Here is a 27,557-nt window from a genome sequence, read left to right as displayed (position 1 = left end):
GTTTTCTCAGACGTTGCAGATCAGGATTCTTGAGCAATGTGTAGGCCACCAGCCAACGATTGCATGCAGTTTTAGAGGTAAACGATCTTTTAATCTCATGTGTTGCTGTAGAAAATGAGGAAAAGAAATAAAGTGAAGTTTTTTGTAGAAAATTTGTATGGGCTTATTATGGCTTCTTTCCACTCAAAAGTAGTCGCTTTAGCAGCAACAAGACAACGAAAAATTCATAAAGAAAGCAATAAGAACTATGGGGAATTTGTTTTCCCATTTAGGCCAAATTGCTTTGACTCTATATCTAGTATTTAAATGTACGACCTGTCTGTACATACTTTAAATGTTTATGTGGGTAGCATGGGTGGCGTTCTCGGCTAACGCGTCGCCTTTTACCGCTGTGAGCCCAACGGGTCGGGTCGCTGGTTCGAGCCCTGCGGTCGCCACATGTGAATTGAGTTTGTTTTATGTATTGTTCTCTCCTATGCTACGAGGGTTTTCTCCGGTTTCCTCCCTCCGTAAAAATAAACATGTGAGTTGAGCGTTGTGTGCATAGAATATTAAATGTAGTGGTAGTGCGTGTGAGCGAAAAGTGTCCCCAATTAGTGCGAAAGCGCTAGAACGACTAGACACTTGAATAAAGTATTTTTTTCTTTTTAATTTTTTTTTATCTAGTCTTGGGAAGGCTTCTTGAAATGTGGATTGCTTGCTTCCGTTTTTCATGAAATAGAACTCACGTAAGCCTTCGTAAATTTCATAAGGGAAGACGAAAACAAAATACAAAAACAAGAGAAAACGTTTGTTTTGCACGATTTGGACATGTGCAAGTCGAAGAAACATTAACAAATATATACGAAAAACTATTCTTAAAAACGACACAAAACAAGATATCATTCAGAGAAAGATTTTAGGTCTTTATTTATACAATACTGACCTGAAGATCCATAGGACACTACTCGTTCACGCGTCATATCCGCAACAAATACTTCTTGGACACAAGCAAAAAAAAAAGACGTCAAGCAAAAAAACAAAACCGTTGTATGAATACAATACAATCTACCAATAGTACGATGCTTCCAGGATCCCTTGCTATTGCATTTAGTGAATTTGACTTCTAAGAAGTCAGAATTTCGCATTATCCAAATCAAATGTTGTGAGACCAAAGCGTCTTCTTCACTCGAGATTTCAAAGCTTCGGGCACATCGGTCTCTTCGATCTTCGACCTCATTAAGTTCAAACTTGGTTCAAAGGAAAAAGATAACGACTTGTGCATGCACACATCCATATCGTGTAAGTTACTTACCATCGTCGAGTAAGTGGCAATCAGCTTGACGCAGATCCAAGAGTAGTCGACAGAAAACCAACATGACAGGATGACCGAAGGACTTGAGTACGTTGAGAAAACCAATATACGACATGTAACCTATTGATAATCGATTGTTGATTAAATAGTATTCAACAGAAGTATTTTAACATAGCAAACTAGGCTTTCCATTCAGTGAAATACGTGACACAATGATGAGTAACGCAGTCTCACCTTGGTCCCATTTGTGATATCCCACCATCAGAGGGGTTCGATCGATGCGTGACAAGAATATAACCCCAAGAAACATGCTCTTCAAGAGACGGAATATCGAGGAAAAAAAATCCGACCAAAATGTTGAAGAAGAAAAAGAAGAACGACATCACGCAGTAGAGACGGCTAAAAAAGACAAAATAATAATAGTTAATAGTGCCTTAATAAGCAGCCCTTAAAGTAAATGCAAAGCGCATTGAGAATAAAGCAAGAAGACCTTATGCGCAGAGGTTATATGAGGTGAGGCACTGTTGAGAAAATTGTGAAATGCGCTAATAAGAACTCCCTATTATCATCATGATTATCATTATGATTACGACTAAACGTTTTAATACAGTTATTAATAATATTGATGTGAGAAAAAAGCGTCAATGTCTGAACTATTGCACAAAAAACTCAAATCGTATGTCAGTCATATGTTAACAATTGCGTAAATGTTGCCAGGAAACGGTGTACAGACGGAGAACCATGCAACATTCACTTTAGCAACGTTCTGCGCAAAAAGAAAATATGATTTTACATTTGAATGCGTCATGCTCTTGGTCAATGATATGAAAACACGCATTCACTTATTCTGCAGGAACAGAGCGCTGTTACAACATGTGACGTCACACGTGTCACACGTCACACATGTCGACACACATGCTTGTTGTCAGCAGCAGTTGTATACCCTATGTATATCAAAGCCTGGTCGTCTCTAGGTTCAAGGCATGTTTTTAGAACTATTAATGATGTACGCTACATATTCAAAAAGAAATCTAATATTCTGATAACATAATCAAAGGGTAACTTACTGGTTATTGATATTGATGGTGAAGTCGGGAAAGCAACGATCCCTGAACACTAACCAACCCAACAAGTATTGGAAGATCCAGACGCAAATGGAAACCACAAAGATGGGTCTGTAGAAAATCAGAATTGTGTTGAGATTAGTAAGAGAAGGGAATTGAAAAGTGAGTTCCTTTTTAATAACTATCCACCTCCCATGCTCCTCTACGGCCCTCCCTCGCCCCTTGACATTCTACGCCATCTCTCCTTTCCAGTCTTCCCTTCTCTGCTCTCCCTTTGCGACATCCGCAACAATCCGCATCTCTGCTCGCGCTGCGTGATATTCGTAATCCTATCCCTGCCTCTCCCCTTTCCCCTCTCCCTCTTCCTCTCCTTCCCTTCCCCAATCGCCTTATCTCTGCTCGCGTTGCGTCATATTCCCAATCCTTTTCCTGTGTCTCTTCTTTCCTCTCTCCCTCTCCCTTCCTCAGTCATCTTATCTCTGCTAAGTGGCATTTCCAATCCTTTCCCTGCGTCTCACATCCCCCCTCTCCCCTTCACCTCTTCCTTCCTTCCTTCCCCGATCACCTACTTACAAAATTGACTTGATGAAACCCTCCAGGGTCGACCAACTGACATATTGTATAATGAAACCAATACTAAATGAAAATAAGAACATGATAAAGGCCAAGATGATGTATCCTGAAGAGAAAGATATAAATTTCAAAGTCAATGACATTATCAAATTTATCATTAGCTCGAATGCAACGCGCGCCAATAGCCCAAGAAATTACGCCAAGTGGGATATTTAAAACTGAGCTCATGAGATCGAGAAGTCTCTTTTGTTAAGAGCGGTTTTTGTATTGGTGGAAAACATACCGCACAGACATACAGCACATCCAAGGTAAGGTATGCCGTAACCTTGAAATGGCTTCCCATTTTCTTCAAGTAAATCATCCAGTCACAAGTCTACTTACCCCAACCAACATAAGCAATCTGATAGCCAGGGTAACTAAGACTTCGGCCCTGTCGAAAAGAAAATACGAGAACAATGTAACGGAGAAGGCGAGGAAATAGGAGACGTATGGAGTAGGAAGGAAGGGAAGTAGGGGTAGGAGGAATTCAAATGATAGAGAATAGGGGAAGGACAAGATAAAGAACGGAAGGGAAACAGGAGGAACAAGGAGAAATGAGGAGGGAAAAGGAGAAGAAAACAGAAGGAAAAGAAAGAAAAGAAGAGGAAAGAAGAAAGGATGATTATTAAGGATCAGTAGTAGGAAAAGGAGTGAAAGCAGGAAGAAGGAAGAAGAAGAAGGAGTAGCAGAAGAAAGAAGAAGACGAAGGAGAAGTAGCAGAAGAAAAGTGAAGACGAAGAAGGAGAAGCAGGAGGGAGAGGAAGACGAAGGGGGAGTAGCAGAAGAAAAGTGAAGACGAAGAAGGAGAAGCAGGAGGGAGAGGAAGACGAAGGAGGAGTAGCAGAAGAAAAGTGAAGACGAAGAAGGAAAAGCAGGAGGGAGAGGAAGACGAAGGAGGAGAAGCAGAAGAAAAGTGAAGACGAAGAAGGAGAAGCAGGAAAAAGAAGAAGACGAAGGAGGAGAAGCAGAAGAAAAGTGAAGACGAAGAAGGAGAAGCAGGAGGAAGAAGAAGACGAAGGAGGAGAAGCAGGAGGGAGAGGAAGACGAAGGAGGAGGAGCAGAAGAAAAGTGAAGACGAAGAAGGAGAAGCAGGAGGAAGAGGAAGACGAAGGGGGAGTAGCAGAAGAAAAGTGAAGACGAAGAAGGAGAAGCAGGAGGGAGAGGAAGACGAAGGGGGAGTAGCAGAAGAAAAGTGAAGACGAAGAAGGAGAAGCAGGAGGAAGAAGAAGACGAAGGAGGAGAAGCAGGAGGAAGAGGAAGACGAAGGGGGAGTAGCAGAAGAAAAGTGAAGACGAAGAAGGAGAAGCAGAAGAAAAGTGATGACGAAGAAGGAGAAGCAGGAGGGAGAGGAAGACGAAGGATCGAGGAGAAGCAGGAGGAAGAGGAAGACGAAGGAGGAGTAGCAGGAGAAAGGCTAAAAAGAGAAGCAGGAAATTAGCAATGGCACTTTAAGTAGTTTGTGCTCGTGTAGCTCATCAGCATATCATCTTACCACAAGTCTGGATGGACCGTTGCCATGGAAGTCTTTTATTCTGTAAGACAGCAGCACATGGCTCCTATAAAAATTAAAGATACAAACGATTGGTCCTATGTATACGGTGTTCCTAAGTAGGTTCTCTACGATAGGTACTTACCTGTGGCATTTCATTAAATGAAGAATCATCAAGACCGAGAAAATGGACGTGAAGACGACAGAAAAGTAGGTAGATGCTGTGGAGAAATTGTTGAATAGAACTTGATTTAGTGGCAACAATATCTATCCTTTCTGTCTTTCTTTGTTTCTTCCTTTCTTTCCTTCCTTCCTTCTTTATTCCCTTTATATACTTTAATCAAGAGAGCATAAATAAGAGAGGGAAACTTCTTAATAACGCGCGCCATGTAATAAATTCCCGTTTGGGCTATTTTTAGTAACCGGGTGCAGTTTAAATTTCGCCTTACCCTAATCCTTTGCGTCATCAAATTACGCGAGGCGCTCTTTCCGTTTCGTTTTTGGTTATCAAAATGATAAACGGAAAGAGCGCGCGCGCAAGTTAATTTTCTCTTACTTTGAAATAAATGCAGCTACACCATTAAGCGCAAATTTCTCACAATAAGGATTAAAAACACCTTACAATTAAACTATAGGAAATAAGTTACTTTCTTACCAATCGAGATGTCGGCAATCAGCAAAAAATATTTGTTCAAATAATAATCTAAACTCGTGTGGTCAGCTTTTGGATCCTTCATCTCTTTTCGAGCATTCTTTACTGATTCTTCTAACTCTCCGCCGAGTAATATCAAATACACAGTCAACTAAAGGAAATTATAAAGAACACGACTTACTCCACCTGAGAGATAACGAAAGCAACGATTAAGGCCCAGACTTAGTAGTGAAGGACATCAGAGCGAAATTGCCTCTGTTCTGGAACCAAAGGGGTGTATAGGTTGTACTTTCGCTTCTAGGGTCTTGGGTTAAATTTCTGGACTGAGCATCACTTGATTTGAGGGCTTTTCTCCGGGTTATTCGATTTTTCTCCCCCCGGAAAAACTAATTAACACGCTAAATTCCAAAGTAGGTAAAGTTGTTGATGCTACGATCATAGTAACAGCTTCCCCTGCAACAGTTTCCCCGGTGGTAATTAGCGATAAACTCAGTTATTTTTCATGTAATAACATAATAAAGGCGTTGTCCTTTGATTCCTTAAACGTGAAAAAAACTACCCCTCCCTCCCTCCCCCCTTAAATAGGAACATAGATATCTTGCTTGCACAAACGAGCGTGACTCATACAGCTTGTTGTCCATCTATAAACGCATACTTACATAGTAAATGAATATTACAATAACAGTGAATGTGGAAACCATTCCTGTCGAAAACTTGAAATCTGCGAGGCAAAGGAAAAATCAAAATAACATTATTAAGACCGTCCAAGATCAAGACATGATCCACGTAGGTCAGTTGCTAGGCAACGTATCAGGGTCCAGCAATCAAAGGTGAGCATTATGTTAAGGTGGTGTTACACGGAACAACTTGCAACACCGATTTTTCGTGCAACGCTATTGCGCCTTTAGTGTGTCGATTTTTTTCGACATGTTACACGGGAACAACTTTTCGCGCAACATTTACTTTAGTACCAGTCCACACGCTGCCAACTCACTCACAGCTATCGTTTTTCTTCTTTTCTTGCTTTTATCATTTTTTATCAACTACAAAAGTTTTGTCTTATCTGTTTCAGTAGGTTTAGACAATTGTTGCAGTTGACGTACTCTTTAAACTTACTTCTCCTACAGTCGGCGCCATTTTGTTGCGCGTCAAATCGGCGATGGACATGTTACACACATCGATTTGCTGAAAATTCGTCATCTTGCGTTGCAAGTTTTTGAAGCCAGATCAAAAAATTGCAACGTGTTGCAGAGTGAAAATTCGCGCGAAATATCATCCTCAGCGCTATGTTACACGGCAATGATTTTTCGTGCAACAGTGTTGGGCAAAAAATCGGCGTTACAAGTTGGTGTAATATAACACCACCTTTAAGCGCAATACATCAACATTTCTCTCTTTCTTTTTCCATCTCATCGGCATTATTCACTCAAACATCTCAAGTTGATAAAGATGATTAAGATATCGTATGCATTATTATTAAGATATCGGATCAATTATTTGCATTTGGCTTTGCAAACGCCCTAGAACCTACGTATAACAACGACATATAAGACTTTATTGTTTGACTTTATCAGTTGTAAGGTATCAGCGTAACCATATTCTCGACTTTCACTTCCCCATAATGCGTTTTGGGGGGGTAACCAATCAAAAAACTGTCCCAAATTGAAAGGTTTCTTAATTGAATTTATACTATACCTGCTTTTATCTGTACAATACTGATTATCAGTTTATTCCAAGTTATTTTTGCGTGTACAGATCATCAAGAGTTCTGGTCTTACAGAAAATGTATTGACATACGAAAAAATGTTTAAAATCTTTCCTTAAACGTCTTCAAGCTTCTATCTTTTTCTGTTTTTTTACTTCTTCATTTTATTTTTGGATACCAAACAAGGTATTGTCAACATTGTCTGATCTGCCTTCAGCAAAATAAGTGGGTTTTTACCCTCTGGTTACCCCCCAAAGACGCAAAGTATTATGGGAATGTGGAAGTCGAGAATTGAGGACAAAATATTTTTTCAGTCCTCTCCTGACGTTACTACTACATTAATCAGTAATTACATCAGTCACACATTCAACTGAGCTTTGTACTGATACCTGGTCTTGGTTTATAGATTTTGTCTCTTAGACGGATGAACCAATTTCGAGTCTCAGTCCTGCAAGAAAAATTATAGAAAAATTATATCAGTATATATACTCGTACATACAATATCATGGCCAGCACTGTCCACCAGAGGGGGCGGGGGTGGGGGAGCTGGGGATGGAGAAATAAATGACACTCAGAAAACGCTAAGATAGTTGACTAAATAATCAAATAAAATAGAAAAAGATATGTATCTACGTGGTGCGCTTAAAATAATAATGTTCACCTTTGATTACTCGACCCCAATACGTTGCCCAGCAAGTGACGTACGTGGATCATGTCGTGATCTTTGGCGACAACAACGCTTAATTCCTAGAATCATGTTATACATACTAGTTATACAATGATGGAGACCGTAAGCATCAGGTTTACCACTAACCGCTAGGGGTCATGCCCAGAAATACGCCCGCAAAGACAGAGAAAAGCTCAGCATCAATGAAACTTAATATGGCGACTCTTCCAGCAACAACATGAGCTATTTGGCAGCATTATACTTGTGTGCTGTAAAAATTGGCGCAAGTCTTACCTCATTCTCCGGGTGATGTGAAGTCCAACATTTTCTTGCTAACTCGTTGAATAACAAAAGGAAAAAGCGCACAAGCAGGTAAATGTGACACAAGAGTCCCGGAATGCTTTCATACAGCTCTGACTCTTGGTATCCTTTATTCAAAACCTGGATTAAGTAAAATAATCATATAAACAATTCTACTGGTAAATGATAACCAGAGAATAAAAACCCCTGAAATGTGGACTAGTACTAGCCTCCTCTGAATCTTTCTGAATCTTTCTATCTCTTTAGGCTTTTTCGTCCTCAATCCCTTCCACGGTTCTATGCCAAAGGAGCCCCACCCTGTAGCCCGCCCCGCCAAAGGAAGCCCAAAGACTAGTACGAAAATCTTCCAAACTTTAATACGGCTGAAACTTCACTGGAATAATCTATGAGGGTCTAAAAATTACTGGTAAAAGCTTTTTTTATTGATATTCAGAAGGAAAGCATTATATTTTTACGAATTTATAACAACCTTACTCTAGATCTTGTACACTCAACATTATACGCACATGCATAAGAATATGAACAACTTATATTTTCTATCAACACAAATTTAAAAATAATAATAATAATAATGATAATAATAATAATAATAATAAATTATATTGAATTATCTTACGCCATCCTGTACTTCCTGTGTGTAATGACCGGGGCATGACAACAAAAGAGTCATTAATGCAATGAACCTAAAATAAAAATGAAATTTAGTTAAACATTTGAGTAAACAAGTCTTAGGAATCACTCAAAAAATTTTTTTTGGTAATTCATGTTTAAGAAGCTTTCAAAATCAAGGGTGGTTTAGCGGTGGTGTACTCATCCCCACTGGGTCTCGGATTTGTTTTTTTGAGCCAGCCTCAGATACCAGTAAAGTTTGTTAAGTCTGTCCCTTGATTCTAAGAGTTGGCCCCACCCTGACTTAGATCAGCCTAGGGGTTGATTTGGGCTTGCATAAACATGACGTTTAGTTAAACTATGGAAGCCAGGTAGTCCAGATATACGCTATGCTTACTTCATTAGAGTATACAAGAACCCAAACATTGCACCAACCAACAGATGGTCAGTCATCAGACAAGCAAAGATGGGAAAGTTGACCAATCCATACAACAGGACCCATACTTACTTCATTAGAGTATACAAGAACCCAAACACTGCACCAACCAACAGATGGTCAGTCATCAGACAGGCAAAGATGGGGAAGTTGATCAATCCATACAACAGGACTAATACTACTGAATTAACAGCTGAAACAAAAACAAACAAATGACTTGACATTGGCATGGGTGGCGTAGTAGTGGTTTACTGCTCGCCTCTCACAGCTGTGTTTGGGCTCGAGCCCTCACCGCCTGGATCATATGTGCGTTGAGTTTGTTTGATGTGTTTTCCTCTCCCTTGCCACAGGTTTTCCTATTTCCACCGACATGTGAGTTGAGTGCTGTATGTTGTAAATAAAAAATGTAGTGGTAGTGGGTATGGAGCAAACCTCACGGAAGAGCCCCATACGGGGAAGGATGGTTGTACAATATGTTTTTCATTAATTATTTATTTCTATAAATAGAAGTCATTCATGAAGAAAAAGATAACATGCCTGTGCTGTGAGTGTGAGTGTTTAAAGCAAAGACTACAACCCACTACAGGAGCAAGAGAGTTATCAAACCCATAGTGACATACCAAATAGCATTTCACCGTACCTTTTTCCCATGATCCAATGCCATGTAGTTTGACCACTGAAAATGATGATATATCTAATCCAGCAATGTCACTGAAGAGGTCAATACAATTACCAGCAATAACACCAAATGCTACAGCAATGCTCAGACGATTATTGGTGTTGTCACCAAGAAAGTTGATAGGCCTGAAAAACATAGAAAGTATATTAATATGAATATTGTAAGAGTGCTTAAAAGTTCACCATGTCAAGCCGTGACATGCCGTGCAGTGCCATGATATTCTGGGATGTGTACATTTACTGTGCTGTGCTGACTGCTGTCCCATGCTATTCTGTGATGTGCTGTGTTGGGCTATTCTATGCTGTGTTGCACAGTGTTTTGCTGTGTTGTGCAGTGTGGTGCTGTGCTGTTTTTTGCTGCGCTCTATGGTGCCATGCTGTGAAATTTGCAAGGTTCCATACTGTGCTTTGCTGGGTTGCATGGTGCTATGCTATGCTGTGCTGTGATGCATGGAGTGATTTATGGTGCCATGGCAGTGCTCATGGTGTCATGCTGTGCTTTGCTGTGTTGCATGGTGCTATGCCATGCTGTGTTACATGGCACCATGGTGCCATGCTGTGCTTTGCTGTGTTGCATTGGTGCCATGCCATGCTGTGCTCCATGGTGCTATACTGTGCTTTGCTGGGCTGTGGTGCCATGCTGTGCCTTGTTGTACTGCATGGTGTCATGGTGTGCTGTGCTGTACTCCATGGTAACATTCTGTGCTTTGCTTTGTTTCATTGCACTATTCTGCCCTTTGCTTTGCTTCATTGTGCTATTCTGTGCATTGATATGCTTCACTGTGCCATGCTGTGCTTTTCTATTTTGCATGGTGCCATGGTGCATGGTGCATGGTGCAATTCACTGAAGTTTTGAATTGAAGTTTTGAATTGAACTTGTCATCAAAATATCCTAATAAGATTTACTTACAAGACTAAACCAGGTCTTCCATCACAGATTTTAGGTTTAATCCTGACTCTCTTGTTCAGGAATGCAAGTATAGTGATGATAGTAAGCTGTTGGACACAAAATGTAAATTGCATCAATATATGGCTGATCTAGGGTGATTTCAAAGGGATGAAATTGTTTTATAAGTCAGTATATAAAAATCCTCTTTAGATTTATTTTTAGTTACATTATGCTTTATCTTACTTTTAAAACTCCAGCGTATAGTGGCCATGCAGCCACCCAATTCACCTTTCAGATAGAAGAGGAATAATACTCAAGAGAATGGAATTTATTATATGTCAGCAGTTTAATTTTAGTTATATTATGCTTTAGTCATACATAAGGTAACCAGCCAGCAAAGTGTCACAGGTAAAAAAAGAATAATACTCAAGAGAATGGGATATATAATCTGTCAATATCACTTATGTGGCCAGATAACCCAGGAGATTGCTCAGTAAAGGTACAAACCTTTTACCTAATTTGTTACATGCACTAGAATTTCTCCTCTGCACCATGTAGCCAATCAGGATGCATGATTCACAATATTCAATAATAATGGTATATTAATATTATGTTATAGTTATGGTTAATTAACAATTATTCTTGGATGGTTAAGTGGTTATATATAGTGCATATTCACTGAGACAAAGTCAAGGTATATATGTTCACATATTGTTTAAGCATAATTTTAGACTTCGATATTAGAGAAATGACAAAATTTAGGGTAAAAAAACATTTTAGGGAAGCACGGGTGGCCTAGCGGTGAGAGCGCTCGCCTCTCACCAATGCGACCCGGGTTCGAGTCCCGCTAAGCTCGGTGTCATATGTGAGTAGAGTTGTTTGTTGGTTCTCTCCTGTGCTTCAAGGGTTTTTCTCCGGGTTCTCCAGTTTTCCTCCCTCTACAAAAATCAACTCCTAAATTTCAATTGGAATTACAGTGGATGAATAGCTACTCTGTAGAAATGCCACTGTTAAATCCCATTTTATTTTTATTTTTTATTTTAGTATTATTTCTATTTTTATTATTTTACTGCCTCTCCGAACCAAGTGAATATTGTCTCATAATCACTGATCCCTTGACCAATGGATCACAGTGTGCAAAACCCTATACTCAAGTTTAAAATAATAATGATAAATAACTTATTACAATTAAAATATCACAACTTACCGATGGAATGAGGCAGTAAAGATCATACCTATCTTTACTAAAAAGGCATTTCCGAATCGGTAAATCGATGGATTCATCAACACTATAAACAAATAAAAAGCAAAAAGATAATCAAATTAAATCAAAAACAGCAAAAAAGTACAAACAAAATAATTTTTAAGTAGACAATGGGATTCAAAGACTTTTAACAGCTGACTGAAACCTAGCGATGCAGGGACCACAGAGCTCTGTGGGGGGGGGGGGGGGGTGGCTGCTGGAGGCTATAGCTCCTCAATAATTTTGAAACCATATTTTGAATTACTTAGTTGCAATTTAAAATATCAATAGATTAATACGTTGTAAATGTCCCTCAAAATGCTAGAAATCAAACTTTAAATGGGTCTCAGTTTAAAACTATTCCAGTGGGGCCTCTCACGGACCCCCCTAAATGCTGCCACCTTTAATGTTCGTTCACCCCCCCTCCCCAAAAAAATTACATCATGGCCCCTGCAATAGCAGATATTAGAGTTCAATGCCTTCAAACAAAACAATCATTTCAAGTCGAGGCAATTTGGGTCAATTCAATGAAATGTATAGAAAATGACCGAAATGCAGCAATAGTTTGAAGGCAATTGAGTGTAACTTTAATATTTGCTATTGAAACTCATAAAATCCGATGACTGATCATAAAATGAAAAATTATATCCATTTTTCCGTTGATCATGAGCATTGTTTTACTATTAACTATATATAGGTATTTCAGCTTATAAAAAGCGAGCTTTAAGTACTGCTTAATAAGAGAGCAGCTTAATAATACGCATAACAACTCAATCATATTAGTGCTAAATAAACATATACATGCATGACCAAAGGATAAAGCTGTCCGTCCTTTAAAAGGCCTCAAGCTGAAACACCTATAACAATAGGTAAAGGTGTTTAAACAAACCATAACAATAAGGTAATAAATCGGGCATTCAAAGCCAGCAAGGGTAAAAGATTCCACGCAATTCTTTTATATCTTGATGACCTTTTATTAGGACCAGCAAATGCAGATCTAGTCTGACAAACTTGTTCAGAAAGATCACAACCCTCTTTTGAAATGAATTATTAATAATTAAAAAATATACATGCAGTTCAAAATAGATGTGATAATGCTAAGGAACATAATATTGTGGATCTACAAGTATCAGAAATAAATAAAGTATTATAGCTTCACTTACGGGGTCTTGTTTGATGATGTATTGGAATCCATTTCAAATGCTTCTTCGTGTAAGAACAAAGTATTGAACCTACGCCTAGTTTTCTATGGAATACGATATTCTTGCATGGAAGAAATATGTCTCATTTATACACATAAACGAGTATTGAAATGAAAAACTGATCGAGAAAATGCTGAAATGACCTGAACTGCCGAGGCAAGATGTCCCGAAGCAAGCAGATAGTTCACAAACAACACAGGAAGCCCAATCCAGACCCGGAAGTTTATGTTTTTTTTTCTTCGAGAGTGGCTGTCCCCTTATACGATAGTGGAGCTCAGTGGATTAGAGGTGCAACACACAAACATAAATCCAAATACGATAACAAAAATCCAAAGACAAGAACACAAATCTAAATACTTACGGAAGCTAATACAGGACCAGTGGTAAAGCTACAAATAAAGCCAAGTCATAGTGGAGTAAACAATGGTAAAAGCTATTGTCAGTGGGCTGTACCCCCGGCATTTTATCAGGGAAATATACATTTGATTTTTCCGATCGAGGTTGCTTACTTAACTTATAAATTTGAATATCAACAAAAGGAATAGGGTAGTCATTCTTTGTAAAAAGATATTGCCAAATTGATAATAATATGTAAAATAATAATAAAATCACCTACAGAAATTTTTAAAAAAATCGATTCCACTGTGCCATACCCCCGAGACATCCGCAGAGCTGAGGCGGCGTATGGACTTCGGACCTGACGGCAATTAAATCCTTCTGCCCTTGGGTGTACGAATTACGCAAGAAAATGTTCTAGCCGAAGCTTCAGGGGAGAGACCAGCCGGCCCCCAGACCATATCGGCTAATCCCTTGCATCTCTGCCACGCACGGAATCGGTTGAAAATTTAATGTTAAAAAGTCTGGTCTATTCAGTGCATTGTTTTCACGGCTATTGTTATGATGATTCACCTGTAACCGTGGTCCAGTGGAAAAAACTTGGACTTCTCTATCATGACACTGCTGGGTCAAGTCCGATAAGGCGAAGTTAGTACATGGATGGGTGACCTATTATGCCTAATAATAAATGTTTTTGGTAGTCTTTTCTTTTTTTCTTCTTAACTTAACTTTCAGTCGATAAAAACCCGTTTTAGTTTTCGTTAGTTTTCGTTGAAAAATTGAAAATTTCCAGGCATTAAATAATCCGGCACTGGTTCCTAATCATGAGCAAACTTTCTAATAGTACCACTATTTTTAAAAATAATGGTAAAGGTTTTGTTGCAAGTTGGATGCAAAGCACGAAATGGGCACTTCTGTGCTGAAATTATTTATTTATGTGAATATAATATATTTTATGTAAGCTTGGTAATGATCCTAAATCAGGTTAAAAATACCCCTAGTTCAGGTAAGGGATACTCCTAAATCAGGTTAAGGGAGACTCTTAAATCAGATTAAGGGATTATCATACTTCTAGTTCAAGTAAGGGATACTCCCTAGTTCAGGTGAGGGATACTCCAAAAGCAGGTTAAGGAATACTCTTGGTTAAGGTAAGGGATACTTCTAAATCAGGTAATGGATACCCCTAGATCAGGTAAAGGGATAGTTCGTATGTAAAAGATACTCCTAAATCAGTTTCAAATGGATGCCGCTAAATCAGGTAAGCGTTCAGGTAACTTCTGATATACATGCAGTAGTTTTAGACGAATTGTTACGCTGAATATAGGATTGATATTGAAAACGAGATGATGATTAGACGAGTGTTGCTGCATGTCAAGCGTGTTAGTGTCCTTCCTCAACACAGAATACGAAAGATTCTCTTCGTGATCATAGCTTTATATGTAACCACTTGCATGCTAGAGCAGTTTTCGTATGACTATGAAAAACTTACTGTACGGGCCGGGCCTTGCCGTGACCGTATCAAAGCCGTGCGTAAAAATATTTGAAATTCCGTTACTTTTCCGCGCTGCACCTTAACCGTGCCGTACGTTTTGACTTTTCACACTCATACAAAATCTGCTCTATGGAGTTGGAAGGGTAAACAGCAAGAAGGTTAACAGAGTTCTTATCTTACGGCAATCAAATGAGACAGGAGACGTCAATGTCAGGCGCCGGGAATTTGTCCTCAAATATCCCCAAAGCTAAATATCAAATCGCAGAAATAAATATGCTGTGTGTTTACATGTATGCTGAACAACGATATGTGAACAATCTATACTGACACCCAGTATCAAACATTTCAATAGGTCTCTGGTGCGGGGTGCCGCAAGAGTCATTTATTGGTGCCTACCAACTAAATCATTAAAATCAGGAGACATTGTCGTGATCGATCTTGTCCTTTTTTCAGATTCGTACCAAGTCACTTCTCTGCTTTTATTAATCTCACGCTATGCTTGATGGGAAGGATTTACTGAGTTCGCGGTTCATCAAGGGAAGGAAGGAAAAGGAAAGCGAACACCCATCGCGCGCACACTAGTTACGACTGGGTACGAGTCTGTTCTTTTTTATAGATGGTTAAGCCATGGCCCGCTTGCTTTTTGCCTTTGCTAACCGAAAGAAAAGCCCAAAGAAATGAAAATAAAAGATTACATTAAAATAAAAATAACATGCATATGAATAACTAGTGCAAAAATACTCAAAAGTCAATGCGAGATCGAAAAGGCGACGGAAGACGACAACCGGTTATTTGGATTTTAGACAGGCTGATCGGAGACTGATCGGAAGTCAAAACTTTACTTCCGCCAACCTGTCACAGCGTCCCTCTTCTAAACTAAACCTCTAACTAAAATTTTAATTAAAAAAAAAACAATCTAAGATATAAGGGATCTACAGCAACCTCGTACCCAGAGCCTGCGCGTTTCTTCTGGCCTGCGGCGAAGAACGAGGGCTCTGGCTTAATCCATTTTGTGGCGCATGCGCAATTTTCCGGAAATGAATTATAAGCAATGAAAATCATGCTTTAAAACAGAGTCTGAGTCAGTGTTTACTTACCATCAAAATAAAAATTAGAAGTCGTGAACATATTTTTTTAATTTTTGGCAAGTCTTTGAACGCATACGCTCTTATACCGGAAGTCCAAGAAATCCTGGTCTCAAGAAATGGATTATGCCAGAGCCCTCATTCCTCGCCGCAGGCCAGAAGAAACGCAGGCTCTGGGTACAAGATTGGATCTACAGTGGCCATTTTGAGTGCGCGCGCAGTGTAAAATAATTAAGTTCGTTTTTTTCTCATTTTTGTTTTGGAGATGCGCAAACCCTCTAGATAAAAAAAAAACAAAAAGACAAAACAGAAATACGAAAGAAAGGATGAAAAATACATTTAAATAAGACATGGATCCTATAAGAAAACGAAAAATGTAAAGATGATTCGAAACTAAAATATCGATATCGCACGCAGCTTGACACATGACGGTTTAACTTTCGATAGAAGATACGAACTGTTAAGGGGGATCTTGACATGGAGTACCGTTATTGAAATAAGATGAAAACAAAAACGTGAACGTAATTTGTATAACAATACTTGATACTCGAAAATTAAAGACTTATAGACTGAATAATATGATATGCCCAAGTGGACTCCGTTTTCGGTATTCATTAGATTCATTAGACTCAGCCAGCTGCGCCAAGGGAAGGCATTGCTTTTGAAATTGCTAAGATACAAGCTTTCTTTCTCCCTTTCATTTATTTATTTGGAGATTTGCCCAAGCAGATAATTTACAAAAGAATACTAAGTCCCCTACGTGGTAAATCACCCTTAGTTTCTTTCATGGAATGAAGAACACAGGTTTGTTTTAGCAAATTGTGTGCTGCCCTTTCTAAGAACAAGGACGATTTTTCAAACCCACTAATTATATATAGTAGGACTATAAACTGAATCACAATTCCATACTGAATTATTTACTGAAACAGATGCATTTGAATGAAAACTATAAATATAAAATATATATCTATATTCTGCATAAAAGATGCTTCAGCGATATTTTTCTTATAATTTGAATATCAAGTTCTTTATATTGAGCTATCGCTCTTTATATAGCTGAGAGATGAAAACGACAAATTCTTAACTGTTCTATAGCCGGACTGTATCTTACCATTGCCCTGACTACGTGTTATGATTGGATGAAGACTGAAAGACAATGAAAGCCATTTCAATGTTATACGGCATATCGTACCGTGTAGGTAGTCAGAGACCATATTTTTCTCAAAACCTATTTGATTTGCCTATCTTACGTTTGTTTTGATTCCTTTTCAACTGTTCAAACACGTACACGTTCAATCAAAAACTATGTTTGTTTTAAACTAAATGGACAAAAAAAATAATTTTACTGAAAAGCGAAAGATTAAGAGAAAAGGGAAACTATATACATTCACGTTTTCTTGTCAGCGCCTTGCTGCAGCACGCGCGTGTGACGTGTACATACAATTGACATGCTCATGAAACAGACCTTTGAGTATACAAAGTCCTTCAAGGAGCTTTCCGTCACATTTAACCAATCAAATAGCAGAAAAAAATTATTTCATCCAATCAAATCACTTGCAGATTGCGAAGGCTTAGTTTCCGCTAAGTTGCAAACCTGTTCGGTTCTGTCTTCCCATAAACCTGGAACAAGCATGGCGGTTGTTTTAGTGGATGTCATCTTCTTTGTTGTCTTACTGGTCTTGGGGATGTTGTGGCTGACCATAAGTACAAGTGGTAAGTGTATTTTGACACCTGAGATTACTTTGTTATTGGAAAAGCCTCCTTGCTTGTCAATATATGTTAACGTTCATTAAAAATATTTCAGAACAAGTCAAGAAATAATATAAAAAGAGGAACGCTAAAGCTATTGAATGTATTAAAGATTTAACGCCGGCTGTTGGTGTTGAAACAATCAAAAGTACGTCTATGGGTAAAACTGATCTGGAAAAAAGGAATTTATTGACGATTTAACGCCGTTGGTGTGCAATCAATCAAAAGTCTATGGTCGACAAAAATGAAAAATTCTCAAAATCGAACAAGCGATACACGACTACACTTATTTTCTGGGTCAGGCGCTGCACTGGAATTAAACAATGACTAAAACTAATGATTCAGTAAATAGTACTGATAGTTAATCAAATTCTACAATCTCTCGAATCATCAGTTTTTTAACATTGAAATTTCGATTCGGTTTTAACCAATTGTTTTGTCCCTAGATAATGATAAACACACTGTTTATTTGTGTTTTAAGCTCAACGTACGTGCTATTCATTCCACCATATTACAATGGGTTGGGAAGATAGCAATAAGATTTGTCAAGATAATGGCGGAACCTTGGTATCCATGGAAACAGAAGAGGAATACCAGTTTATCAACAAGACGATACAAAGTCTAGATGTAGGAAAAAACGAGTGGTTTATTGGTTTGAAGAGAATATCAGGAACTTATTACTGGCAGTGGATTAGTGGATCTAGCATTATCATTACTGATACCGGTAAATGGGTACCAGGCGAACCCAAAGGATATGGAGATTGTGTTAAAATGGTAAAACACTATAAAGGACGGGGATTATTTGATGACGTTGAATGCCGAAGTATATACCTGTTCATATGTGAATACAAAAAATGTAAGTACATTCGGCGCTTTTTCAGTAATGCGCTGCTTTGGGCGTTAGTTTAGGCAATGTTTCTTGAAGCAAGAAAAATCCATATTTAATTATTGCCTTAATTGTTGCGAAAAGTAGGTCTAGAATCGAGTTTTACTTACTTTTTACAACGATTAAGACGGTTAAAACGGTCTCAAAACACTGCCTAGAGCAACACTACTGACCTCGTGATATTAATCATCACTATAGATGGTAATTACTATAGAAGGCGGGGTTGTTCTTATAGCAACCCCTATCACACAATATAAAACAGTAATCCACAGAAACTATATATTTGATATATCTTTTAGTAACATCGGAGCTTCAGGAAAAGATTGTGAGAAAAACAGATGTAATACGATGCTACGATATGAACGATGATAAAACAAAGAGACTCAATTCATATGTCGGGCCAACATCAAGTGAAAACGTGGTGCAACCGACGACTTCTATAACCGCATGTAAGTAGAACAGTTAATATCGACAGCTAGCTAATAACTTTTAGTTCACTTTGGTTACCCCGTCTTTTCTAAACTGTTTAGTAAAGCATAGGTTGAGGCAGTTGACATGAAGATAAGGGTGATCCTGGTGTTAAAGACAGGTTCTTTTTAGTTTGTTTCACCAGGGGACACCAAAAACCAAAAGTATTAGTCCCACATATCGTCCATTCCTGCGCGTAAAAGTCTTAATAAACTCATATGTGCAAGGAAGGACTGTGGTTTACTAGATGGTTATGACAGTACATTAATCATATAATGCAAAATGTCGGTGTAAAATTTGGAGTAAAATAGACCTAATGATAATGTTAAATAACTATAAATAACTAATAACAATGACTTTTTCCTTTACTCGTGATCAAGATATTTCACAAACTTCAACTATTTCCAGTACAACTAAGACTGTCAGGAAAGAACAGTCATTTTGCATCATGCTCGTGGTGATTGCACTCGCTGTTTCACTGGCTGTTTTCATATGTATGTTTGTCGCAGTATTTTGCTGGTTCAGAAAGAAATCAGGTTAGTTTACAAACCATTCAAGGCTAGTCGTCGTTGAGTCGATTGCATAGAATAATAGTCGCTATGCAAGCTCGCAAATTTGTATTTAAAATGGTTTTTTTTCACCCTCAATAAAACGAAACAATAAAATTTTCTTATTTTAGGACAAAACAAAGACAGATTAAATCATCTAGGTAAGCAAGATGTTGTTTAAAATATGAGCTTGATAGTTCGGCAACTAGTCGCCATTGCTCGCAGAAGTTATTAGCATCGTCCGCGACTTTTAATTTCTCCTTACACCAGCGATAGTTCCAGGAAATCAGAAAGAGAAAGGAGAAGGTGTAAACTGGTAACGCCTTAGACTATCTGTGCCCCCATATAGTTTCAAATTATTAAAAAAAACTATCCTTCCCGATTAGTTGCGCATCGTTCAACTCCTTGATGACTATCAAGGAGTTGAACGGCGACCGCGTGCGTAGATTTTAAGTTCCAAACTATAACTTAATCATAAGAGAGTTCTGTGATATCAAGGAGAAAAATTATACCAAGGATTTGGTAATTCCAAGTGCGGTAAAAAGTCGACTTTAATTATAATTTGCTATAATTTCCTCTAAAGAAATCCATCAAAAAGAATTGAAGCCTTTAATACAAGATTATGTGAACAAGAACAAAGAAACATCAGCAACGCAAACTCAGAGGATGTACAGATAGTGGGCCTAGATGCTGTGCAGTATGCTGCACCAGTCGATGACATAGACTACCCAAAACCATCCACTCATAACATGACACATGATATACTATATGATACGGATCTATCGACCTACTCTGAAGTGCATGATGCAATACCACCATCTGCTAAGTTGACCTCCATATATTATGATGATGAAAACCTATACTTGAATCCAGTTGATTCTGCACTTACTTCAGATGCCAACTTCTATGCAAGTGTTGAAGTTAATTCCAAGCCATTCCAAGGTGTTGCATCTAAATATGACAAAGTGCATCAGCACTCGGAAGAGGCTGTTGTTGGGCCTTCTTCTGAACAGCAACAATGCAAGAAGGATGCTATGGAGGAACCAGCTTCTTGCAGCAGCCTGTATGTAACAACTGACCATTATTCCAAACAAAACAAAGACCTTGCCAAGGCATCTAAACATGGACAAGAGCAACAATTCAAGAAGAATGCTGCAACTGAACCAGTTTCTTGCAACAGCCTGCATGTAACAACTGACCTTAATTTCAAACACAACAAAGACCTTGCCAAGGCATCTAAACATGGACAAGAGCAACAATGCAAGAAGAATGCTGCAACTGAACCAGTTTCTTGCAACAGCCTGTATGCAACAACTGACCTTAATTTCAAACACAACAAAGACCTTGCCAAGGCATCTAAACATGGACAAGAGCAACAATGCAAGAAGGATGCTGCAATTGAACCAGATTCCTGTAACAGTTTGTATGCAACAACTGACCTTAATTCCCAACAAAACAAAGCCCTTGCCAAGGCATCTAAACATGGACAAGAGCAACAATGCAAGAAGGATGCTGCAATTGAACCAGTTTCTTGCAACAGCCTGTATGCAACAACTGACCTTAATTTCAAACACAACAAAGACCTTGCCAAAGCAACTAAACATGGACAAGAGCAACAATGCAAGAAGGATGCTGCAATTGAACCAGATTCCTGTAACAGTTTGTATGCAACCACTGACCTTAATTCCCAACAAAACAAAGCCCTTGCCAAAGCAACTAAACATGGACAAGAGCAACAATGCAAGAAGGATGCTGCAATTGAACCAGATTCCTGTAACAGTTTGTATGCAACCACTGACCTTAATTCCCAACAAAACAAAGCCCTTGCCAAAGCAACTAAACATGGACAAGAGCAACAATGCAAGAAGGATGCTGCAATTGAACCAGATTCCTGTAACAGTTTGTATGCAACCACTGACCTTAATTCCCAACAAAACAAAGCCCTTGCCAAAGCAACTAAACATGGCCAACAGAAAAAATGCAAGGATGATAATACAACTGCAGCCCTTTCTTGCAACAGCCTGTATGCAACCAACGTACTCAACACTTGATTGACATAAATAGTGGACCGTCTTTCTACAACAACATGTATGCATGCACCGACATCATATATTTTCAAAACAAAGCTACGAATGAAGGTCTTGAACAAGATGGCATCGTTTGTATAACGGAAGACAAGCCTCGTGTTTGCGAAATCAAAGCAAACAATAATGGTAATGCGGGAAAACCTCGTCATCCAAGCATTGATACAATAATGAGTGCGTCCAGGAAAAGCCAAGATACGCCAAGTGTGCCAACTCCTTACAAACAAACAAAAGGAGATACCATGATGTATGCCATGGTGGACTTGTTGAATAATGATAAGGAGATCAACGCAGTATACGCCCAGGTTGATAAGAAGCACAAGAAGTGAAGGTGCATATGTATAATAAGTTTTTTTGTTGGGGATTACAAAAACATTTGAGACCATATAACGGTTGGTCCCATGAAAACGGAAACGTAAAGTAGCAACAAAAGCAGCAACACAATTAACTAGCAGCAATATCAACAGCTACTACAATAGCAGCAGCACCAACAGTAGCAACAACAACAGCAACATCATCAACAAAAAAAAAGCAGCAGCACCAACAGTAGCAACAACAACAGCAACATCATCAACAAAAAAAAGCAGCAGTAACAACCTTATAAATAACAACATCAAAACGAACAATATCAACACCAACAGCAAAAACTCTCAGAAAACACGGTATACAGAAGAACCTTGTGATCGCTTTTAGCTAGTTGACATTGTGTCCTAGCTGCATCTTATATAGTTATGTTCGAGGTCTCTCCTGGCCTGAGCCCGGTTATAAGGGTAGATATAGCGATATCCAATGGATAAATCCTTATCCAGTGGATAAGACGATGCTGTTATCTAATAAATTTATCCACTGGATAATGTTTATCCGCCGGATAGCGCTATCCAATCTTCGTACAACCGGGTCAAGATGAACAGCTTGGACAATAAATTTGAGTTAAGGTACCAAGTACTGTGATAAATCTTTATTTTGTGTTCAACAACTGCTCGCAAACCACCGAGACGTTATTACAAGCACGGAACAGTATTGGCAACATTATGTATAACACTTTCGTAGAATAGGTTCCACAAAACATGAAACTGAAAAAGAATGATCGAAGTATGTTATTTTCTTCTAGAATTTGATCGCAAGCTAATACGTCCTACTCATTCAGAATGATGTCTCATTTTTTTCTTTGGCTGATACTTATTCAAATTGGCAACCAGACTATGTATTACTGAATTAGATAATCGATAATAAAGTACTAAGTGAGAAAACCAATTGTTCAAATAATCGACGAATTAACATCACAATGGCAACATGACGTCCAGCGTTATTAAACACATTTTCGTACTTCCATTCCCACCCCTCCCCCCAAAAGGTATGATTTGTCCTCATGATGTACCGCTACGTATACACAACTATTAGAATTCTCCTTGTTTTAAAAGACCAACTACTCCTTCATTTGTTTCCCACCACCAAAGGGTATGATTTGTCCTTATGATCTACCGCTACAAATATTAGAATTCCCCTTGTTTTAAAGTGCCTATAACCTTTATAGGATTATGATCAATTTTGATTTTCTGTGTGCTGGAGATGAATAAACAAAAAATTTTTTTTCGATTGACTAAATATTCTCGGAGATATAACGCCCTGAAGTACGCAGTTTTGCCACGCCCCATCAATTTGGACGGGATTGCGAGGTCTGGTACCTAGTTGGCGTCGTTATTAGTTACCTAGTTATTCCAATAAGTAAAATAAAGTAGAGCTTGGCCACAGGGAGCCCGGCTTTGGAATCTGTACATGAATAAATAAATCAATAAAGTGCTTTGGGTTTCCTGTGTTGAGATTTGAAACAAGACGCCAATGATAAATAAGTCAATAAAGTACTTTGGGTTTCCTGTATTGAGATTTGGTAACTTGATAGCAGATTAATGTAAGTAATTCGAAAGCAGCTTATAATTCAAATTTAACGTATTAGTGTAACGCACGCCCTAGTAAATGGTAAGAAAGAGAGAAGGGCTGAAACAAGGCAAGTTTATCGTTACATGTGCACCAGCGGTTGATGGGACCAGTGCTAATGAGCTTTAGAGGAACGCAGTCTGAATGTCAACATGACGAGTGCTGGCAATCAGAATCTGGAATCAAATGAAAACAAATCAAATATTCAAGGAGCACAATACTTTATGTTATGGTGAGTAAGGTATATTTTTCAAAACACTTGACTGTTAATTTCGTCGTCAGGATCTAAAATCTCATGTTTTTTCTTCAGGCTTTTGAAAAACTTTTCTGTATCTGGAGCGGAATCCCAGGTTCCACTACCAAGGGTTAAATGAAATGTTCTGCAAAGTTCTGGGGAAAGAAAATGGAGTTCATGATAAAGAAAAAGGACATTTCCCCTCTGTGGTACGCCAGAAAGTTCGTTTAGAGCGAGGCGGAAAGCGAACCTATGTATAATATAAAGGACAATAAAAATAGAATGCTGCATTTCAATGAAACTGTCATGAATCTGTCAAAGTCTATTGTTTGAAAGCGGATATTTACCAGAGAGGTCACGGTTGTAGAGCTAACTGGTCCCATCAACCACTGGTCCACATACATTTAAAGTATGGCTTACAAATATCATTGTTTTGTGTGTCACAGATTAATATTTCCTATAAATAAGACATGCTGTCGCTAAGTTTATTTGTCATGTGGTCGTTTGGTGCTGTATTTGCTGGTAATAAACCCTGGCGAATTATTTTAACGGCGGTTTCAAAATAAGTACTCAAATTAGTTTCAGCCCTTCTCTCTTTCTTACCATTTACTAGGGCGTGCGTTACACTGATGTGTTACGTTAATCTGCTATCAAGTTACTGGTAGTACGATTACCGGAAATTCAACGTATCAGTGCCTTGTTTCAAATCTCAACACAGGAAACCCAAAGCACTTTATTGATTCATTTATTCATGTACAAATCCCAAAGCCGGGCTCCCTGTGGGCCTATGTCCAAAATATATCCGGATCAGCTAGGAACCACTGTTAAGAAGGAAAGGTTAAACATCACTTAATTATTATTATAGTTATGTTCACTGTTAATAACTAGGCTATTTTTAAGATAACTTACCTTATTACTTAGTCATTGTTAGCTGAAAGTCACATCGACAAGGAAGGTGTGGTCAGCATTCGAGCATGACCCCACCCAATTCCGTCCGACTTAAGACACGTAAACAAAGCTGTCGCACGACTCAATTTGTTGCACTCAATGTTGCTGGTGTAGAAAACGATCTAACAGCAACATTGCCTGCCTCTCTTCCTTTCCTCTCCTCCTCTCTCCTAGCCTCCTCTCCTTTTGGCCTCCCCTTCTCAGATTTGGTCATATATATCCTTAATAAACGAGCAGTTACCTATTCAGTCCTCCAGCTCTACCATTTATTATGTTATACAACTTTTTTTTTAACTGTAAAGGATTTCATGGAAAAAAAACAACCTTACAATGGACGGCTCAATAAGAGTGGGTTACCACTAAAAGTAGTCACAATATTTTTTAACCTTTAAAAACGATAATTTTAATTCGCGGATAGATGGTTAGTCTCCCTCGCATCCGTTTTTAGTGTCGGTCGTCACGCAACGCGACACTAAAAACGGATGCGAGGCAGACTAATAGATGGTGTAACTGTTGCTTTCCTCGTTGTTAGAGATAGAGCTTTCCTGGTGATGTCACAGAGCAGCTTTTCCTTCAACAAAACTGGCAAACCGAACGCAAAAATATAATCGCATTTCTTTAGCACAGAACATCACTCTGTTAAGATTGCGAACGTTTTAAAACACGATTAGTGCTTTTATGCGTAACATACCTAGATATTACTTTTTGCAATCTTGCGCACAACAGTCCCATAAGTGGACATACGATCAAGATTTGCATGTCGCATATCTGGTCCTTAATGGAGTTATGAAGTTAACATATTTGCATGCTTTTTGCATCCACCTAAAATATCTACCAATATCTTTAAACATCCCTCCTGAGGAATTTCCCCAGTCGTCTTTGTTTGGCCATAAGGGGCGAAAAAAACATGTATCTGAAGTTGTATCTATTAAGAAATAACCAAAATTTAAAGATATATATATTATGCTTTGCATATTTTTAACTCTCGGTTGGTTGTATGATTTGCTCGCTGCACTTTGTCTGTCTTTCTTCGAAAAAAAGGAGAAATATTTTAAAATGTTAAAGGAAACTGCAAAATTGCAAAAACTGCACAATTATAAACCCCTGACACCAAAAGAAGAGTCTGCATCGGAAAATAGACGCGTCACGTGACCTCTTTAAGATGAAAGAAACATGTTCATCGAATAAAAACGACGCTTTTAACTCATGCTTTAAAAGGATTTGCCGCTGTCTTCATGTCAAAACTTTGCAGTTCAGATTTCGTTTTCTCAGACGTTGCAGATCAGGATTCTTGAGCAATGTGTAGGCCACCAGCCAACGATTGCATGCAGTTTTAGAGGTAAACGATCTTTTAATCTCATGTGTTGCTGTAGAAAATGAGGAAAAGAAATAAAGTGAAGTTTTTTGTAGAAAATTTGTATGGGCTTATTATGGCTTCTTTCCACTCAAAAGTAGTCGCTTTAGCAGCAACAAGACAACGAAAAATTCATAAAGAAAGCAATAAGAACTATGGGGAATTTGTTTTCCCATTTAGGCCAAATTGCTTTGACTCTATATCTAGTATTCAAATGTACGACCTGTCTGTACGTACTTTAAATGTTTATGTGGGTAGCATGGGTGGCGTTCTCGGCTAACGCGTCGCCTTTTACCGCTGTGAGCCCAACGGGTCGGGTCGCTGGTTCGAGCCCTGCGGTCGCCACATGTGAATTGAGTTTTTTTGATGTGTTGTTCTCTCCTATGCTACGAGGGTTTTCTCCGGGTTCTCCGGTTTCCTCCCTCCGTAAAAATAAACATGTGAGTTGAGCGTTGTGTGCATAGAATATTAAATGTAGTGGTAGTGCGTGTGAGCGAAAAGTGTCCCCAATTAGTGCGAAAGCGCTAGAACGACTAGACACTTGAATAAAGTAATTTTTTTTTGATTATTTTTTTTATCTAGTCTTGGGAAGGCTTCCTGAAATGTGGATTGCTTGCTTCCGTTTTTCAAAGAGAACTCACGTAAGCCTTCGTAAATTTCATAAGGGAAGACAAAAACAAAATACAAAAACAAGAGAAAACGTTTGTTTTGCACGATTTGGACATGTGCAAGTCCAAGAAACATTAACAAATATATACGAAAAACTATTCTTAAAAACGACACAAAACAAGATATCATTCAGAGAAAGATTTTAGGTCTTTATTTATACAATACTGACCTGAAGATCCATAGGACACTACTCGTTCACGCGTCATATCCGCAACAAATACTTCTTGGACACAAGCAAAAAAAAAACGTCAAGCAAAAAACAAACCGTTGTATGAATACAATACAATCTACCAATAGTACGATGCTTCCAGGATCCCTTGCTATTGCATTTAGTGAATTTGACTACTAAGAAATCAGAATTTCGCATTATCCAAATCAAATGTTGTGAGACCAAAGCGTCTTCTTCTCTCGAGATTTCAAAGCTTCGGGCACATCGGTCTCTTCGGTCTCTTCGGTCTTCGACCTCATTAAGTTCAAACTTGGTTCAAAGGAAAAAGATAACGACTTGTGCATGCACACATCCATATCGTGTAAGTTACTTACCATCGTCGAGTAAGTGGCAATCAGCTTGACGCAGATCCAAGAGTAGTTGACAGAAAACCAACATGACAGGATGACCGAAGGACTTGAGTACGTTGAGAAAACCAATATACGACATGTAACCTATTGATAATCGATTGTTGATTAAATAGTATTCAACACAAGTATTTTAACATAGCAAACTAGGCTTTCCATTCAGTGAAATACGTGACACAATAATGAGTAACGCAGTCTCACCTTGGTCCCATTTGTGGTAGCCCACCATCAGAGGGGTTCGATCGATGCGTGACAAGAATATAACCCCAAGAAACATGCTCTTCAAGAGACGGAATATCGAGGAAAAAAATCCGACCAAAATGTTGAAGAA

General features: G+C 38.6%; 3 protein-coding genes and 1 long non-coding RNA gene across 7 annotated transcripts; 3 read left to right on the top strand and 1 right to left on the bottom strand.

Annotated features, from left to right (window-relative positions):
* Nucleotides 1–15: 15 nt before the first annotated feature.
* On the bottom strand, nucleotides 16–13,050 carry LOC116295400 (stimulated by retinoic acid gene 6 protein-like). 3 transcript variants are annotated; one of them, XM_089028980.1, is made up of 20 exons: nucleotides 12,823–13,050; nucleotides 11,624–11,705; nucleotides 10,438–10,523; nucleotides 9,490–9,653; nucleotides 8,922–9,042; nucleotides 8,421–8,487; nucleotides 7,778–7,924; nucleotides 7,478–7,563; nucleotides 7,206–7,264; nucleotides 5,771–5,832; nucleotides 5,115–5,262; nucleotides 4,605–4,680; nucleotides 4,463–4,526; nucleotides 3,313–3,361; nucleotides 2,932–3,037; nucleotides 2,362–2,469; nucleotides 1,529–1,693; nucleotides 1,295–1,414; nucleotides 926–976; nucleotides 16–105 (listed from the first exon to the last, which is right to left on the bottom strand). In XM_089028980.1, exons 1-18 carry the CDS (start codon nucleotides 12,852–12,854, stop codon nucleotides 1,315–1,317), a joined length of 1,722 nt encoding a protein of 573 aa, XP_088885106.1. In that variant the 5' UTR covers nucleotides 12,855–13,050; the 3' UTR covers nucleotides 16–105; nucleotides 926–976; nucleotides 1,295–1,314. The 3 variants fall into 3 exon arrangements, with proteins under 3 accessions (XP_088885106.1, XP_088885105.1, XP_088885107.1); XM_089028979.1 differs by having other exon boundaries at nucleotides 19–105; nucleotides 926–979; XM_089028981.1 differs by lacking the exons at nucleotides 16–105; nucleotides 926–976; nucleotides 1,295–1,414; nucleotides 1,529–1,693; nucleotides 2,362–2,469 and having other exon boundaries at nucleotides 2,939–3,037; nucleotides 3,215–3,361.
* A 3,764-nt stretch (nucleotides 13,051–16,814) lies between these two features.
* On the top strand, nucleotides 16,815–19,419 carry LOC116293881 (uncharacterized). The gene is made up of 5 exons (XM_089028988.1): nucleotides 16,815–16,973; nucleotides 17,335–17,487; nucleotides 18,005–18,379; nucleotides 18,709–18,858; nucleotides 19,258–19,419. Exons 1-5 carry the CDS (start codon nucleotides 16,931–16,933, stop codon nucleotides 19,416–19,418), a joined length of 882 nt encoding a protein of 293 aa, XP_088885114.1. The 5' UTR covers nucleotides 16,815–16,930; the 3' UTR covers nucleotide 19,419.
* On the top strand, nucleotides 19,305–22,452 carry LOC116293880 (uncharacterized). 2 transcript variants are annotated; one of them, XM_089028983.1, is made up of 2 exons: nucleotides 19,305–19,413; nucleotides 20,009–22,452. In XM_089028983.1, the coding sequence occupies exons 1-2, from the start codon at nucleotides 19,370–19,372 to the stop codon at nucleotides 21,474–21,476; spliced, it is 1,512 nt and encodes a 503-aa protein (XP_088885109.1). In that variant the 5' UTR covers nucleotides 19,305–19,369; the 3' UTR covers nucleotides 21,477–22,452. The 2 variants fall into 2 exon arrangements, with proteins under 2 accessions (XP_088885109.1, XP_088885110.1); XM_089028984.1 differs by lacking the exon at nucleotides 19,305–19,413 and adding an exon at nucleotides 19,566–19,586.
* A 1,086-nt stretch (nucleotides 22,453–23,538) lies between these two features.
* On the top strand, nucleotides 23,539–23,980 carry LOC148911873 (uncharacterized). Its single transcript, XR_016119599.1, has 2 exons — nucleotides 23,539–23,676; nucleotides 23,755–23,980. It is a non-coding gene; the product is annotated as an uncharacterized LOC148911873 (long non-coding RNA).
* The last annotated feature ends 3,577 nt before the right edge of the window (nucleotides 23,981–27,557 follow it).

The sequence above is a fragment of the Actinia tenebrosa genome, unplaced genomic scaffold (genome assembly GCF_029948245.1).
Source record: "Actinia tenebrosa isolate PJP-AT-01 unplaced genomic scaffold, QUT_ActTen_1.0 PGA_scaffold13__45_contigs__length_12533684, whole genome shotgun sequence".
In the NCBI taxonomy this organism is placed as follows: Eukaryota; Metazoa; Cnidaria; class Anthozoa; order Actiniaria; family Actiniidae; genus Actinia; species Actinia tenebrosa.
The sequence above is the reverse complement of the archived record's forward strand: the minus strand, read 5'-3'. Positions and strand labels throughout refer to the sequence as shown.

What these genes read in the sequence shown, in the direction of transcription:
- LOC116295400 (XM_089028980.1), bottom strand. Translation starts at nt 12,854, where the DNA reads ATGGATTCCAATACATCATCAAACAAGACCCC. An exon ending in AATCTATAAACCAAGACCAG is followed by an intron (nt 5,833 to 7,205) that starts GTATCAGTACAA and finishes TTTGCCTCGCAG; the next exon opens with ATTTCAAGTTTTCGACAGGA. An exon ending in GATTGCCGACATCTCGATTG is followed by an intron (nt 4,681 to 5,114) that starts GTAAGAAAGTAA and finishes ATTTCTCCACAG; the next exon opens with CATCTACCTACTTTTCTGTC.
- LOC116293881 (XM_089028988.1), top strand. Translation starts at nt 16,931, where the DNA reads ATGAAAGCCATTTCAATGTTATACGGCATATCGTACCGTGTAG. An exon ending in GCTGACCATAAGTACAAGTG is followed by an intron (nt 17,488 to 18,004) that starts GTAAGTGTATTT and finishes TTGTGTTTTAAG; the next exon opens with CTCAACGTACGTGCTATTCA. An exon ending in CATATGTGAATACAAAAAAT is followed by an intron (nt 18,380 to 18,708) that starts GTAAGTACATTC and finishes TATATCTTTTAG; the next exon opens with TAACATCGGAGCTTCAGGAA.
- LOC116293880 (XM_089028983.1), top strand. Translation starts at nt 19,370, where the DNA reads ATGTATGTTTGTCGCAGTATTTTGCTGGTTCAGAAAGAAATCAG. An exon ending in CTGGTTCAGAAAGAAATCAG is followed by an intron (nt 19,414 to 20,008) that starts GTTAGTTTACAA and finishes TTTCCTCTAAAG; the next exon opens with AAATCCATCAAAAAGAATTG.